This window comes from Mastacembelus armatus, chromosome 6 (genome assembly GCF_900324485.2).
Source record: "Mastacembelus armatus chromosome 6, fMasArm1.2, whole genome shotgun sequence".
Taxonomy (NCBI): Eukaryota; Metazoa; Chordata; class Actinopteri; order Synbranchiformes; family Mastacembelidae; genus Mastacembelus; species Mastacembelus armatus.
The window spans coordinates 13,885,493-13,901,769 of NC_046638.1; the positions used below are offsets into that span (position 1 = coordinate 13,885,493).

At 40.7% G+C, this 16,277-nt stretch overlaps 2 protein-coding genes across 3 annotated transcripts; one reads left to right on the plus strand and one right to left on the minus strand.

The window, feature by feature from the left end:
- The first annotated feature begins 1,751 nt into the window (after positions 1–1,751).
- cdk10 (cyclin dependent kinase 10) lies at positions 1,752–9,472 on the plus strand. Of its 2 annotated transcripts, XM_026311245.2 has the most exons (13): positions 1,752–1,962; positions 2,802–2,874; positions 2,969–3,040; positions 3,282–3,384; positions 3,622–3,703; positions 4,032–4,099; positions 5,019–5,071; positions 6,582–6,651; positions 6,891–6,950; positions 7,052–7,175; positions 7,267–7,406; positions 7,564–7,616; positions 7,706–9,472. In XM_026311245.2, exons 1-13 carry the CDS (start codon positions 1,873–1,875, stop codon positions 7,798–7,800), a joined length of 1,083 nt encoding a protein of 360 aa, XP_026167030.1. In that variant the 5' UTR covers positions 1,752–1,872; the 3' UTR covers positions 7,801–9,472. The 2 variants fall into 2 exon arrangements, with proteins under 2 accessions (XP_026167030.1, XP_026167031.1); XM_026311246.2 differs by lacking the exon at positions 2,802–2,874 and having other exon boundaries at positions 1,836–1,962.
- Positions 9,053–16,156, minus strand: vps4a (vacuolar protein sorting 4 homolog A). The gene is made up of 11 exons (XM_026311244.1): positions 15,992–16,156; positions 15,299–15,410; positions 15,047–15,191; positions 14,889–14,950; positions 14,609–14,728; positions 13,747–13,903; positions 13,309–13,457; positions 12,916–12,997; positions 11,654–11,873; positions 11,374–11,514; positions 9,053–11,076 (listed from the first exon to the last, which is right to left on the minus strand). The coding sequence occupies exons 1-11, from the start codon at positions 16,010–16,012 to the stop codon at positions 10,975–10,977; spliced, it is 1,311 nt and encodes a 436-aa protein (XP_026167029.1). The 5' UTR covers positions 16,013–16,156; the 3' UTR covers positions 9,053–10,974.
- Between the last annotated feature and the right edge of the window lie 121 nt (positions 16,157–16,277).

Sequence of the window (16,277 nt, forward strand, 5' to 3'; positions counted from 1 at the left end):
AACAGCTGACTGAAGCCTAATGGGGTCCGGAGCAAGTCAGAAGGAAGAATCAGGTAGGAATGAACCTTAAAGGATGTCAAATAATTTGAAAAATGAGAGTAAATATCAAATTATTTGTACAGTACAGTTCTTCTTCACAGTGTTCTGTTTTTTCTGAAGTGTAAAGGAGATAAACCTGTACATGGACTGTAGATGGGAGTATTTTTTGTGTGTACTGACCTACCATCGTACTAATTTAAATAATATATTTAAATATCTGCTTGTTGTCAGCCATAAAGTAATGTGTTTATCAATGAGCTATGAGCTATCCCTGTCAAGGATGATGGGTATTAGAATAATTCTAATGTGGCAACACAATCCTATTATCAGGTTCAGAAATTATTTCAGGCAATATCCGTATGATATTAGAGTATGAATATGATGTAGACATAGCCCTAACACTCTTAAGAAATTAGCACAATCCAATTTAAAAGTGGTTGTTGCTCCTAATACCAAACAGAAACCTCTGGAAGTTCTCCAGTCAGCAGGTCCAACTTATCTGACTTGGAGGTCAGTCCTGGGCCAATGACAGTCTAGTGTCTTCTCTTAAATCTGTCTCTGAACTCAAAGGGCAGGAAATAACATAGAGGCTGCAGAAGCAGGTGTGGATAAAGAACACTTTTATCTAGTTACAAAAAGTGGGTTAATGCCTGTACACAGCTTCAGAGTGTGGACTGAGGATGTGTTTAATATTTTGTGCGAGTCACTGTGGTTATCAGAGTGTATTTCTGTCTCTCAGTTACGGCGAGCCCTCAACCATCACAGTCCAACAATGAATCAGACTCAACTGACTCCTCTCCACGTCCACCTCTCATCGTTGTCACAGCTCCATCACGGGAAGACATCCATGCCTCACCGTCCAACCTTACTATAGCTGATGCCATCAAAGAGCGGAGGCCTGCTTTCACACCCTTTGTAGTGGGGAGTAAAATAGTGACTGGAAAATGACTCACAATGTCCTGCCACATAAGGTAAACTAAGAATCAAACTTTGGTACGATCACATATTTCACCACTGTAAACAGCAGGGGATTTGAAGTGCAACAAGTTTATCATGATTATCTTGGCTTGGACTTGGAGACTACAAATTTATATTAGAAACCCTGCATGTGGGTATTTAACAGAGAGGGTTAAATCAGGCAATGCTATTGTTTGAATTATGGGTAATGTCAAATTTTGGACCATGCCATGGACTAATGGTGAGCATGTCTCCTTGTGCTTCGAGTTTTGACCATCATTTAAAAACCTACTTTTCTTCATCACCTTCTTATGTTGAGCAACAGGTTTTCACAGGACACAGAATTTCCTGCCAGCTTTTGAACAGCTTTGGTTATTTCACATTATAGATTTATGTTTTTGGCTTCCCGGTGGTTTTAGGGGGGCGGGGAAAGGTAAAAGCAAGTACAATTATTCATTATTATTATTTTATTAAAATATCAGTCAAACTACATGAAGCCGCACTAATGCATTCCTGATGAAATAGAATTGACTTTATGAGGGTCCCATGCCCCCTCATAAATACCCATGCTCCCTATCTGCTCACTAACAATAATTAGAGCTTTATATTAAATGTTATGTTTTGTCTATGTGTGTGTTATGTGTAACTTTAGCTGCGGTACATTTTATTTTATTCGGATACAGAACAAGCAGTGTTTGTGATACACGTTGTTCCTGCCTGCTCCAACTCCGGGAAAGCACTTGCTTGTCCACTTATTGGCCCAAAACCAGACACAATGGCGGCGCTAAGCAGGGTGAAGTGCTATTAGTGGAGTTGAAGCCCTAAAGACGGAGATACTCTTGCTTTCTGAGGTTGTGAACGGTATTATGTGAAAGAATGGACACCGTAGGAGAGGACGACCCGGACCCTATAAGGCTGAAGTCCATCAAGAACCATAAAACATTCACAGTGCCTCAGACTGACAGGGTAAGAGCTAACGCTAGTTCTCTATGATACCAAACTCTGTTAAGGAATCCTGTAGTTTACAATGTCTTGCTTATCACGTTAATACATCATTAGCAGAGGACAAGTTATCACTTTTTACAAATCTTCATTACCTGGTCAAGTATTCGGGATGTTTTTGACAAATGCAACATCAAACATTACAGGAGAATGTGATTGAATAAGCTGCCCCTTTCCTCGAGATAATCGCAAAAATAAATTGTTAAAACTAACGATTTGTAAACTAAGTTTGGCATACCATCGGCTATCTCTACCAATGTGTGTAGAATGTTTCTTATTACTAGCTACCATTAACATATAAGCTTGCATGTCAACGTGCCACGTTATCACGTCCTATAACGTTAGTGAATCCTTGTTGAGGCGTCACTGTGTCCTCCTCACCTTCACAGTAGTCTTTTTTTAGGACTGAGTAAACACCACTGGAATACTAATCACACCCGTGTGACACTGTTTTCCATTAGAGCGGTGGTTGTCTTTTTCCATTTAGGTAATGGTAAATTCACCTGAGAGCCAATTCTTCTAAGTGACTCAAGAAAATTACTTGACGGATAATCACCTTAGATCCAGTTATTGGGTCGCCCTTGTCCGTTGTTTCATTTAGACTGCACTAAACTTCCCAGTGTCTGTCTGTTATCCACATTTATTTCTTCAGCTTTATCCTGTAGGTAATGTAAGCAGCACAGTTCACTGACAAGATGAGAGTCCTCTTTAACTGCTGCTGGAGTAAAACATGATGCGTAGATTTCAGAAGAGAAGTGAAGAGGACCTTCATGCCATGTCTTTATCCTTTCATTATATTTCAGTTTGGGAGCTGCAGAAGTGTCAGAGAGTTTGAGAAACTCAACCGAATAGGAGAAGGAACCTATGGCATAGTGTGTAAGTCGTTCTTCTGGACGCTATGGATTGGTTTGGCTCGGACATGTGAGTTCAGCTTGCACAGTAAATAAAGAGTTTCCTTTTCTTACCACAGACCGAGCCCGTGACACCAAGTCAGATGAGATTGTAGCCTTGAAGAAGGTCCGGATGGATAAAGAAAAAGATGGTTAGACCACTTTATTAACTGTGGTTGATGTGTGTGTGTGTGTGTGTGTGTGGTTTCATAGAGAACATCTTTTGTAATAGAACATACTGTCTGGATGGCAACTCAGCCCATATAGTTAACATCTCCTTCAAAGTCCAGGAACATTTTGATTCCTGCTTTTCCTATTATTTCAGTGGTTGAATTATTAAAATGGTCTGTAAAAGCTCTTGTACCTGCTGACACCCTGCTCACTATCCGACAGGAATCCCCATCAGCAGCCTCAGAGAGATCACCCTGTTGCTGCGGCTGAGACATCCCAACATAGTGGAGCTGAAAGAAGTGGTTGTAGGCAGCCAACTGGAGAGGTAGGAAAACAGACATGCATCACCATACTGGTGATGGAGCAGTGTTAACAGTGGTTTCAAACAACATGCAACTTAACAATTCAGTTTTGATGTCAGACCCTGTCTCATACTACTGCAGTGAAAATGTCATTATACAAATCATTCATCATTAATTTAGTCATAACAACCTGTTTTACTGTTGCCTGTTAGCTTTACAGTCATCAGCTTTTTTTGTAATTCGGTGTTTTTCCTGTTCAGTTTGTTTCTGGTGATGTGTTACTGTGAACAGGATCTGGCCAGTCTGCTAGAAAACATGCAAACCCCGTTCTCTGAAGCTCAGGTACATACATTTTTATTCACATATATATATTATTTAGGCTCAGGGTTAATTTCTAACTAAACTGAAAGTAATTCATCTGTCTTTGTTTGAACAAGAACACCTGGATGTGCAGTATCTTTTATCCTAACCCCATACAATCATATTTAGCAAGATTCTTTTATTGGATCCCCATAACCATTAACTAAAATTTCACCTGTGATTTCCAACCTAAGGTTTTGCGACCACTCCAAACATCCTAATTTGGGCAACAGTAATTTGGTATACGTGACCGAATAACAGTCTATGTTATTCCTTAGAATTTCTTTTTTCTGTTGTTTTGTTTTTTCAGGTCAAGTGTATTGTCCTTCAGTTACTCCGAGGCTTGGAGTATCTCCACCACAACTTCATTATACACAGGTAAGTCTCAGACATTTTCTGGAAACATTTGTCAAACATGGAGGTTGAGTTTGTCTCAACAGGTTTCCTACATTATGGTCAATATTATTATATTACTATGTTATTATTATTATTAGTTCATTGTCAGACTCCCACTGACTGTGCAAGCACTTGCTAATTCGTGAGCTAACTGAAAAGTTGTAATATTCAGTTTCTGTGTGTAACGGCCTAACACATAACAGTTTAATTGCGTTATCTACATGTTCTGTCGTTTTAGAAAATAATGTTTTGGAATTAATTTACAGTTGTTATAGCATCCATTAGCATTTCAAATCACTACATTAATAACAAAAATACATCCTAAAGTAGTGTTAGGTGGCAAAGGAATAAACCTTTATTTATCTACTGGTCTAATTTCAGTTTCTCTAATGTATTTCTTTTATTCCTCTGGTCTACTGGACAATCATAAACTACTAGACTTGTGTCAGTATTTCTACTGTTAACAATTCACTTTACTTTTTCAACTATATAAAGTATTAGTGGCACATGTCAGGAAGAAATATAGGACCAGCAGAGATCCAGCATGTGTGAGGTGCTGCCATGATATGTTTTCACTTCTCGTTGATTGGCGAACTCCTCCTCCACAGCTGACAGCAACAAGAGCAGGTCTAGTTTCTAAAATGATTCTGGAAAATGCAGACAAATATGTTAATGACATTTAGATAATGTAAATAACCTAAATAACACACTATCACTCTATGACACACTATATTTACTGAACATCATACATCGATTATTAGCTGTATCACTAGTATTGTTTATCCTAGTAGTATGTCAAACAGTTAAATCTTTAACTGAAAAGGTTACGGCAAGTGCAGCAGGGGCTTGAAAGCACTGTATCTGGCAGCTGGCTCATTATCCTCTTCAATCTTGTTATCAGGGACCTGAAGGTGTCTAATTTGCTGATGACAGACAAAGGCTGCGTTAAGATTGGTGAGTCATCACAATAACTACAACACCTCTACAGCATTATTAAATTGCCATTACTTGAGTTAATCTAGTATTTTTTATATTTTTTTGACTGACAGGTGATGCTTTTACCATTTTATTGATCAGTTAACTTCATACAAAGTGCAGTAAAGGGAACAAAACCTAAATGTAATCAGTATTTGCAGCACTCCCCTTTGCCCTTAAACCAGCATTAGTTCTCTCTGGTTTGACCTGCACACAGTTTCTCCTGGTACTTTGCAGCACCTGCTGCAGTTCTTCTGTAGATTCAGGCTGTGCCAATGTCTTCTGTCTCTTCATATGATCCACACTGCCCAGATGCAGGCTCTGTAGGGACTTGATTCGATTCATCCATTTTATTTGTATAGCACCAAATCACAATACCATTATCTCAAGGCACTTCACAAAAAACAAAAAAAAAAACCAACAAATCCCTTATGATGAAGCACTTGGTGACAGTGGAGAGGAAAAACTCCCTTTAACGGAAGAAACCTCCAGCAGAACTAGGCTCAGTTTGGGCAGTCATCTGCCTCGACCGGTTGGGGTGAGTGGATAGAGGAGAGAGAAAAGAACAGCAACAATAAACAACAAATAGACACTGCAGGTTGGTGGGGCCAGTAACTGCACATCAGCAATATACAGCTCCAGGACCAGGGACACCTGCAGAAGGTACAGAGAGAGAACAGAGAGAGAGAGGGAGAGAGAGAGAGAGAGCACAAACTAGGGGAGAGAGAGAGAGAGAGCACAAAGTTAGTGACATTCAATGGTGGAATATGCATGTGAGTAAGAAGAGGGGAAGGAAAGGGAGGGGTGGGGTGGGGTAGGGTAGGGTGGGGTAGGGTGGGGTAGGGTGGGGTAGGGTGGGGTAGGGTAGGGTAGGGTGGGGTAGGGTGGGGTGGGGTAGGGTGGGGTAGGGTAGGGTGGGGTAGGGTGGGGTAGGGTAGGGTGGGGTAGGGTGGGGTAGGGTAGCGTAGCCCAGGGTAGCCCAGGGTAGCCCATCTGCTGCAGGACTCCTGGTTCTTCTTGCCCCTGAAAATAGTTGTTCATGAACTGTAATGGGTACTTTATGGGCTTGTTGTCCTGCACAGTGGGATCCACTGTGAATCTGGGATCAATCAGACACCTGATGGTGTTTAATAGTGTGATAAAAATTTAAAACATCTAAACTGCCTAAAACCTTTGCACAGTACTGACTATATAGTCTTTTTGTTTGTTGGTTGGTTTGTTTACAGTTCTTGTTTGTCATGATATATTTGTAGTTGTCACATGTAAATAGTTGTATTCCTTGTTCACTCAATAAAAAAAATTGTACCGGGTAAACCTAAAAGGTTTGATTATCTTATGCTCTTGACAATGATTAATTAAAAAAAGTATTAATCATGAAGATCATTTTAGTTGCAGCCCTAGTACATATTCATATACATATGCATCATTGAAAAGTATTGGTAGTATTTTAACAGATGTGATTTTTGTCTTTCTGTTGCACTGTAAACAGCTGATTTTGGATTGGCCCGGATGTATGGCATCCCCCAGCAGCCCATGACCCCCAGAGTGGTTACACTGTGGTAAGTGTTTATTGGGCCTCTTAGCTATGTTTCCGTTAACACCCGTTTAGCCTAATTCCGTTTGTGTGTGGTGTCTTCTGCAAATGTACCTTGGTTACACTTGGTTTGTATTTTGTGTGTCCTCAGTGGAAAGTCTTCCTGTTAATCCCTCTCAGTAATCTTCTTTTATTAGCTTCATTAACGCAGGCTGGCTGAATCTCTGTCACGATATGTGCTCGTTCCCTCTCATCTGTTTGCAGGTACAGAGCTCCTGAGCTCCTCCTAGGGACCAAAACTCAGACTACAGCTCTGGACATGTGGTGAGGCTCTGTCCATGATAATGTTAAAGGGAGAATTCCTATAATGCCAAAAGGAAGCAATGGCAGGAATTGCTAAGATTGCCATGATGTTTACGTTGCAGGGCGGTAGGCTGTATCCTGGCTGAGCTGTTGGCTCATAAACCTCTACTGCCTGGAAGCTCTGAGATCCAGCAGGTTGACCTGATAGTTCAGCTGCTGGGAACACCCAATGAAAACATCTGGCCGGTGAGACATCAGCACTAAGCACATCTTCAGCATCAGCTAAAAACTCTGTGTTGAACAAAGATGTCAAATTGAATCTGTGCATATATCCCAGGGTTTCTCTCAGCTACCCCTCATTGGTCAGTACAGTCTGAGGAAACAGCCATACAACAACCTGAAGAATAAATTCACCTGGCTGTCTGATGCTGGACACAGACTGCTCAATCTGCTCTTCATGTACAACCCACAGCGCAGGTACAGTGACAGTGTCAAATCAGCAAGGTGTTGTAGAACTTCAGCCCCAGTCTTTAGGAGCTGCTTTACAAAAATGATAGTGCTTGTTGAAATGACACCTAGAAACCTTATTTTAAGAGCCACCTAAAGCTGATTCATCCCTGTTTTTCTAATCCAGAGCAACTGCCAAAGACTGTCTGGAGAGCTCCTATTTCAAAGAGAAGCCTCTACGTGAGTGAAACTATTTTGGACATGTATAAAATGTGAGCACAGCCCTCTGAGGTTGGTCATTAACAGTTCCTGTCTGCTCTTCTGTGCAGCATGTGAACCAGAGCTGATGCCAACCTTTCCCCACCATCGCAACAAACGGGCTGCTCCTCTGGCAGAGAGCCACTCCAAACGAAGCAAAGTGTGATCAGGATGGTGAGAATGAATGTCTCACTCAGAGCATGGACACTGGTCCTGTGACTGCTGAAGCACTGGGAACATAGATTTGCTCTTGAAGACACTGATGGATTTTACAGTCTCAAAACACCTTACACACCACTAGTGTGTATCCTGGACAGATCACCAGTCTATCACAGGGCACAGAGTCTATCACATAGAGAAAGACAAACACTCACATTCACACAAATTAATCTAATACCAACATGCATGTCTTTGGACTTTGGGTGGAAGATGGTGTACCCAGAGAGAATTCACACAGGTACAGGGAGAACATGCATACTCCACATAGAAAGGCCCCAGGTTTGAATACCTGGAACTTTCTTGCTGTGAGGCAACAGTAATAAATACAATTGTTTGTAGGACTGTGTACTGTTCATAGGCATGTCTTCTGTTTCTGGTGCATTTCAAATGGTGTCATAGTCTGTCCACTAAATAAGTGAAAGGTAATGAGGTTTCCATAAAAATTATGAGGCATTGTGCACTTTGCAACAAACCTCTCTCACTTACTGTAGATGTGTGTTTACAAGTGTCTGTTACTTTTTATTTGTTTATATTGAAACTGATGAAACTGAAAAGGCATAACAAGGCTGGAATGATCCAAAGCAAACCAGTGTGTGCTGAGAAATGCTGCTATGAGGTGAAATAAAGCCTTGTAACGATTGCAGGTTAAATCCTCACAACTATTGGCATCTGGTGATGACCATCTATGTGCCCTGTGAAAGTGTCCTTGTAGTAAAATTTTGAACTGTTGAATCTAGTTCAACAGTTTGGGAAATTTGATTAATGAAAGTATGAATACCACTGTAGCCCAGTGCTGTTTAGCTTGGCTTAGCTCAAAGACTGGAAGTGGAAGGCAGTTAATCTGGCTCCATCCAGATTTTCCTCAAAGTTTCAAGTATTAGTCTGTATACTTACTGTACATGTATTTATCTTCCATCTCATCCAGCGTTGGTTAATGTAAGTGAATTTTATAAAATGTTGAACTATTCCTTTAAGAACCCCAGCTTGAATGCTCAAAATGTTAACAAAATTAACAGTGGCCTCAGTAGTAGACTCACCAAGAAATGCTGTAGGCTGGTAGACTTGCCACCCTGACTGTCAACAAACAAGTGGAGTACATGGAATAAATGGCCTAATATTTACAAATAGATAAGAAATATTTATAAACCATAAACCATACATCAACTAAACATAAAAATATCCAACCAGCAATTATGTCTTTTTTTCATTTGAAATGTCGTTTATTATTAATTCAGGTTAAATTAGTAGTAATGGTTAAATGGCCAGTTGCAGATTAGGCCTCCTTACAGGGACGGTAATAACTGGCCACCCACTGAACCAGTATGTACCTCCATAAACACACAGCTTAACAACCACTGCAAGTAGTCCCATCACTATGGTACCCAGACAAGCCTGTGAGCCTGATATGATAGTGAGAGGTCAGAGTCGGTACAGAACAAACAGCAGTTTGATGCAGAAGATTATTTAGCTGGCTGGCTGTATGATCCTGCTTCTTGATTGGCTCTCCTTTCTGTCTGTTAGTGGACACCAGGACAAGGACTACTTAAGCTTGAGAAGAAAGTTAGCCCTGAACAATATGGTAGCGTAAGCCACAGAGTGGAATCTGCTATGTGAATATTTAGCTCCCAAAAAAAAACCAAACAAAAAAAAAAAAACCACGACTTTCATTGGCGCTCCATCATGAAACCACAATGAAAGAAATATCTCAAAAACAGTCAGTTACATGTCAGGTGTGATTGAACAATTAGTATAAATAGTGTTCTGTAACACTTGAAGGTGTGCCAGGGCCAAGCAAAACCAAATCAAATGAGATGTGCTTGTTTTTTTTTTTTAAACAGAGAAGAAGAAGAAAATAGAGAAACTATTTTTTTTTTTTTAGCACTGACAATCACTGCTAAATGGACTGCAACAGAAACACAAATGTCAATAAAAGAAACGTGTATTCTGGGAAATGGAGTGCAGAGATTCATTTGAGTTCATGTAAGAGCAGCAGTTAAAACAGTGTCAGCAAAGGTCTATTTAATAGTTGTTCCGGAGCTTTCAATCATCACAAAAACTTCATTAACACACAGAGTTAGGTCAACTTAAGCAACAGGACCTAGCAAGATTTTTTCCTAAGAATAATGATGACATTTCAGGTAAAAAAAAAGAAATTTAACTTCTACAGTTCCCTCGGGAATGTGCAAGCTCAAAACAAATACCATGTGATGTGATTTAAATTTCCAGAACAGCTACTAAATGACCCCGGGGGTGAGAGTGCTATCCAAAGAGCAAATAAGTTAAAAAAGGTTCTGGGTTGATGGAACATGACGTTTGGCTCTGAATCAAGCACATATTGTATTGTAAATGTTGAAGGACAATGTCAAGCACAGAGGTACAGGCCTGATACAGACACACCAGGGCTGCAGAGGAACATGGGTCGCAGAAATCAATAAACTGAACTCTTCATTAAATAAAATAACAGGGACCCTAACACATTAACATACACATTAAGACACACATCTTAGTAAAAACACAGCAGATGCATTCACACACTTGCATGCCTGGCAGGAGAAATAACTTCTTCTGTTTCCTCTTTGAACGTCACTGTCCTTCATTGTGACCCAAAGCAAAGTGCACAATGGCAACAAAAGTACAGTCCTTCAGTCAGAGATAGAATCGGCTCAGAGAGGGACAAACCTTATGCATTTAAATCCAAATGCAGCTTTCCTCACGTCAGTGCAGGTTAGACAAAAAGTTCTTGTAGTGAATATGCTGTAGGGGCTGCTTTGTAACGGAACACTGTCTTAAATGGGGGAAAGACAAGGGATCTATTGTCCAACTACCAAATCACACCAAGATTTTCTATAGTTTAATTTGATCAACGTCCTCCAAGGATTGAAAAAAAATGGACTGGATGATTACAAGGAAGAAACACACAATTTCTTATTCTTTTTGTTCAAACGGACCAGTCATTGATTTGAAATCCAAGAGAGGCAGTGGACCAAGCACTCAGGTGAGAGATGAAAAGCCTACCAGATGGTATAGCGGTAGAGGGGGAAGATGAGTTGTTGGGAGCAAGTTGACCCTTCTGATAGGCTCAGGGAGAGATGGGGCAGAGAGGGTGGGGAGGCTCCATCTTTTAGCCCTCCATCCCAAAGTCTTCTGTGAACTTCTTAACCTTCAGTAGGTCTTCAGTGTTGACTGTGGGACGGGTGGTGGACAGAGAGCGCAGCATGTCCGACTGCAAGAGAGGAAGAGATGCACGTGTTTCTGTTTCACATTAATTTCTTCATAATCAATCAATAATCAAACTTCCCCTTCACCCACAATCTGATTTGACCACCTTCACTGTTTGCATTCTGAAGTCATGTTGAGCTCATATTATTATGTTGACAGACATGGTGACCCATTCAAAAATATTACAGCTCCTGTCCAGGTTCAGTGAAACTCATGTCTAGTGGCCACTATGGATGCAGTGGAATAATGGAGGTTTGAAATGACAAACTGCAGCACTTCACTAATTCGGTGTGTATCTCACCATGCAGACAATGGGCTCCAGTAGCTTATCACTAGGCACATCCATCCAGGTCATCTCGATGGCTGCAGGGTCACCAGGGGAACAAGGAGTCAGGAGGTCATCCACCATCACCTGGTTGTTACTTCGTGAAGGCCCGCGAACCTGCAGGAGTAACAACAAAATAACAAGCTGTAAGCTGTAATAACAAACACAGTAATGCAAACTACACAAGCCATGGGGAACAACCACAAAAGGGATTTCAATATCTTACTTTTTCTTCTTCAGTTTCTAATGATCTCACCTTTTTAAAGTGCGTAGCAGACTGGACCTTCCTAACCGGCTGCATCAGAGCATCCCGGACAATGATGCTGATGTCGGCTCCAGAGTAGCCGTCTGTTTTGCGGGCAAGCTGCCGCAAGTCGGCTTCACTCAGGCTGTGTGGCGTGTTGCCAAGGTGAAGACGAAACATCTGAGCCCGTGCTGGCTCCTCTGGCAGGGGGATGTAGATACGCTTCTCAAATCTGACTCATGACAGACAAATTTCATTCAATTGCACATCCACCAGCTGTTCAAATGACAAGATGACTTGAAAGTTTCTGACATGTCCAATATGCTACAGGACTTGTGAGAGCAGCCTGGAGCTGAATTTAGGCTAAACAGCAACATCTGTCACCTATTTCTGAAGTGTGAAGAATATAAAAATGCTCAAGTGTTTAACAACTTTGTTATAGAAAGACACAAAATATGATACACAGAGTTTACTGTGGTGTGAAAAAGTGTTGACCCCCTTTCTGATTTCTTATTTTTCTGCATGTTTGTCACAGTTTGTTTCAGATCATCAAACAAATTTAAATATTTAGTCAAAGATAACACAAGTAAACACATCATGCAATTTTTAAATTAAGGTTTTTATTATTAAGGGAAAACAAAATCCAAAACTACATGGCCCTGTGTGAAAAAGATTTTTTGATGATTGGTTTGATGATCTGAAACAAAGTGTGACAAATATGCAAAAAAAAAAAAAAAAAAAAAAAAGAAATCAGGAAGGGGGCCAACACTTTTTCACGCCACTGTAGCAGTAATATTTAGATTAACCCTGTGCACCATGGTTATTAGAAGACCTTCACAGCTCTACATTTGTACCATTTGCCTGTATACCTTGCATCTCCTATTCCTCAACCAAGTGACAGTGCGGAACCTGACAACCCATCTAATTTTTTGTTGTTGATTTCTAAGTTAGTTGAGTTCAGTTGCTTTCTTTCCAACCTACCAACCACTACTTCCTAAAAATATGTGGTTTCTCTGAGTTTGAGAGGAATATGATGGAAAGTATCAACATGCTAATGATATATGACAACTTGAGATTTATACAAAATTAAAGCAACTTTAATGTAATTTAGACACAAAGATCCTTCTTCCTTCAATCATAATGTACAGTTACAATGACTGACCAAGATGGGGGAAAAAAAGATCATTTGAATTTTCCTCTCAAAACTGAATGCAACTAATTAAGAGCAGAATAAACATATATGTAACCACTGAGCAATTGTAGTAAGGTCTGACCTTCTGCGGATGGCAGCATCTAGGACCCAGGGGATATTGGTGGCTCCCAGGACCAAGATACCGTCGTTGTTGTTTCCCACACCTACAAAACTAGACAGCTTCAGTCAATGTGATCTTATTTCATTATAAATGTAATATCTATGGATTTTAGCTTCTTTTTAAACATTTTTTTCATTCTATACGAATTAATCTGCCCAGAAAGCTGTTGCAGCTTCCTGGTAAATGTGGTTTAGCTGTATACATGTGATCAGGATGTTACTGTAAAAGAGAAGCTATCTCTTAATTAAACTACTCCAAAGAAAGAAGGGCTAAAAACTGTTTATTTGGTTTGATATTGTGTATTCTTCACTGCACATTCTCGCTGTCAGTCTTAACTGCTCTCATTTGGCTTACCCTGCATCTGGACCAGGAACTCTGTCTTGATGCGACGGGCGGCCTCGCTTTCATTCTCGTTTCTGGAGCCGCACAATGAGTCCACCTCGTCAATGAAGATGATTGAGGGCTTGTGCTGGCGAGCCAGATCAAACAGGTTCTTCACCAGCCTTGGAGACACAGGTACAGACAGAGAGAAAGAATAAAAGATGGCAATATTAAAGGAGACACACTACTCTGTAATAAGGAGACAAAATGTGTTCAATGGAAAGGGTAGATATCTTCTAGTCCATCATTGGACCAGCTAGACATCCTCTAGCTAAAAATTCAACAAAGCTCAACGAAACAAACACAATATACTTCATTCCTTTACAACATACTTCTGATACCTCTCCCCGCATGTTCTGGATTTTCCTATTTAAAATAGACATTTACAATACAGCTAAGAAGGAGACATACTTCTCGCTTTCTCCCAGCCACTTGGACATAAGGTCTGAGGAAGAGACAGAAAAGAAGGTGGAGTTGTTGGCCTCTGTGGCCACAGCCTTGGCCAGGTATGACTTTCCTGTCCCCGGGGGACCGAACAGCAGGATCCCTCTCCATGGAGTCCGCTTGCCTAAGAGCAGAGAAGCCCAGAAGAGATCTTCACACTAGAGTACAAGTGAAAAGGGTGTTGTCCAACAGCCTGTCCTAGCTGTCTAGAGCAAACAACAACTAAATCAGGCATGGAGGTTAACATTATCACATTCAGTGCTGTAGCAACTGACTGTTAGACCAGAGGGATGTTAAGTGTTTAATATAGGAGTAGTAGTTTAGCATGGGAGTACAACATCCTCTATACTGGTAATGCAAGAATGACATTTCACAACATCAACAGTGGCTTTTCAGCTACACTAACACTTAACAACTTGGACACACTTTCTCATTCAATTAAGTTATGAAGTGTCACTGGTAGTTAATTGACTGCAACAAACTAATTTCACTACTAAGTGATCTATGAATTATTTTTTCAAATCTGATCGCTTAAATAGTCTAGAAAATGAAAGATGTCCAAATGTGATAAGTTTATATTTAAAAAGGCATGAAACATAAACCAGCATCAAATTAAAAAAGAAAAAGCAGTAAATCCTCACATTTGAGAAGGTAAAATCAGAGCACAGCTGCTAAACAATACTGTGCATTTCATTAAATATCAGGGTTAAATTTCCTTTTCGGTGTTACATTATACCATACATGGTGGCTGGCATACATTTTGAGCCTTTAAAACACCTATGAAAATGAATGGGTGTAACAGAATTAGACAGCAGAGATCCAGCAGTACCTGTGAAGAGGTGTGGAAATTTGATGGGCAGGATAACTGCTTCCTTCAGAGCTTCTTTAGCTCCCTCCAGCCCAGCCACATCATTCCACCTGACATTGGGTTTCTCCATTACAATAGCACCTGGACACACAGGCAGAACTTTACTAAATTCTTGCACATAGGAGAACCAATGAATATAAATGTGTGCAGCTGCCACTAAAAATGCCTTTAACAAAAAGTCTTCGGCCTTTCCACAGATGCAGGTGCAGGGCAATGTTGTACAACTAGATTCATTTCTCACCCATAAGTTGTTCCTGCAGTTTCTTCTTCTCTGGATTTTCCCCCTCACTATCACTATCACTCCTAGAATGCAGACAGGCACATGAAGAACATGAGAATGAAAGTAACAGTGTGACACTTGAGGACATTCATTGATAGAGGAGGAGGGTGAGAGCATACTTATCATTGCTCTGTGCCTCTTTGACAGGCTTCTTGCCCTGCTTGTCTTTATTCTTCAGATAGTCCTTAAGTTTCTCTGCTCGGTCCAGGTACTGCATGCACTTTCCCCGTATGCTTTCCTTTGCCTTGTCACTGTGGGCCTCATCTTAAGGAAAGATTAAATTCCAAGCAGCAACATGAATAAGTCCCACCAATGTTTGCACCAACAGAAGTGTCTAAACTAGTTAAACTACCTAAGTGTGCAATACTTACATTTAATGGCATGTAGGAAATACTCCACAGCATGCTGATACAGGCGCAAAGCCTCCTCATAGTTCTTTGCCTTGTCTTCTTCTGTGGCTTTGGTCACAAGATCAATCGCTTTCTGATTTGGAGAAGAAACACCAGAGGACAGGTGTAACAGGAGTCGAACTGGAGGCAGGGGTGTACAAATGTGCCGCCACCCACATACCAGTCTACACATGTCACCACTGGACCAAAACAAAGCATCAGGAAGATGCAGAGCTAACATATCAGGATTAGTTTCTCTGATTCTACAACATCTTATATGGTGCCTGAGCGGTTCCTTAAGCTAATTATCAAAAGAAAATATTCTGTGACAACAAATCTTTGTTTTTTTTCATGTTAACTGTTTGCGAGCAGGAGCCACAGCCCAACTAAGGCTGAGATAACGGGTGGTACTATGGGTTATTAACATCCTCTGGCGAAGACTAAAGATTAGTCAGCAATTCACAGAACTCGTTATTTACGTATCATTTCATTAGAAAGTGCAATGACGGTGCATGTACAGGTTTGCTGCAGCGCTATTTTCCAGCCAGTTAGCACAAGGCTAACTGACTTGCTAACATTAGCGGACTTTATCGTCAGCTGTTTTGCTAGCAATGTAGCTTGCACCGAATCTGCTATGAGGGCTAAGCTTAGTCTACTAGCTGGTTAACAACCTACCTGTAATGTTGACGTTGTCATTTCATCTCACTCTTCTCCTATCCGCCCAAAAGTCTCTCCTTTAGTCACAGCCTAATGTTGGAGGCGACAGGCTGCTCCTCACATGACAACAGCTGCTAACGCGTTAGCTACAAACGACAGCTCCGCCTGACAAAACCACAGCAGCTCCACTAATACTTCTTCCGGTTTTAACCTTCAAAATAGTATACCAAAGGTAAAACCTCAGAAAAAAAAATGCCATTCGCTCAATGAAAATCTGACTTCATTTGATTTGATAAAACACTAT

Excerpts from the sequence above, each read along its gene's own strand:
- vps4a (XM_026311244.1), bottom strand. The coding sequence starts at position 16,012 with ATGACAACGTCAACATTACAG. Across the intron at positions 15,192-15,298 it reads TTTCCTACATGCCATTAAAT|ATGAGGCCCACAGTGACAAG; the intron begins GTAAGTATTGCA and ends TCTTTCCTTAAG. Across the intron at positions 11,515-11,653 it reads CTGCTACGCACTTTAAAAAG|GTTCGCGGGCCTTCACGAAG; the intron begins GTGAGATCATTA and ends TTACTCCTGCAG.
- cdk10 (XM_026311245.2), top strand. The coding sequence starts at position 1,873 with ATGGACACCGTAGGAGAGGACGACCCGGACCCTATAAGGCTGAAGTCC. Across the intron at positions 3,041-3,281 it reads GATGGATAAAGAAAAAGATG|GAATCCCCATCAGCAGCCTC; the intron begins GTTAGACCACTT and ends ACTATCCGACAG. Across the intron at positions 7,617-7,705 it reads TTTCAAAGAGAAGCCTCTAC|CATGTGAACCAGAGCTGATG; the intron begins GTGAGTGAAACT and ends TCTTCTGTGCAG.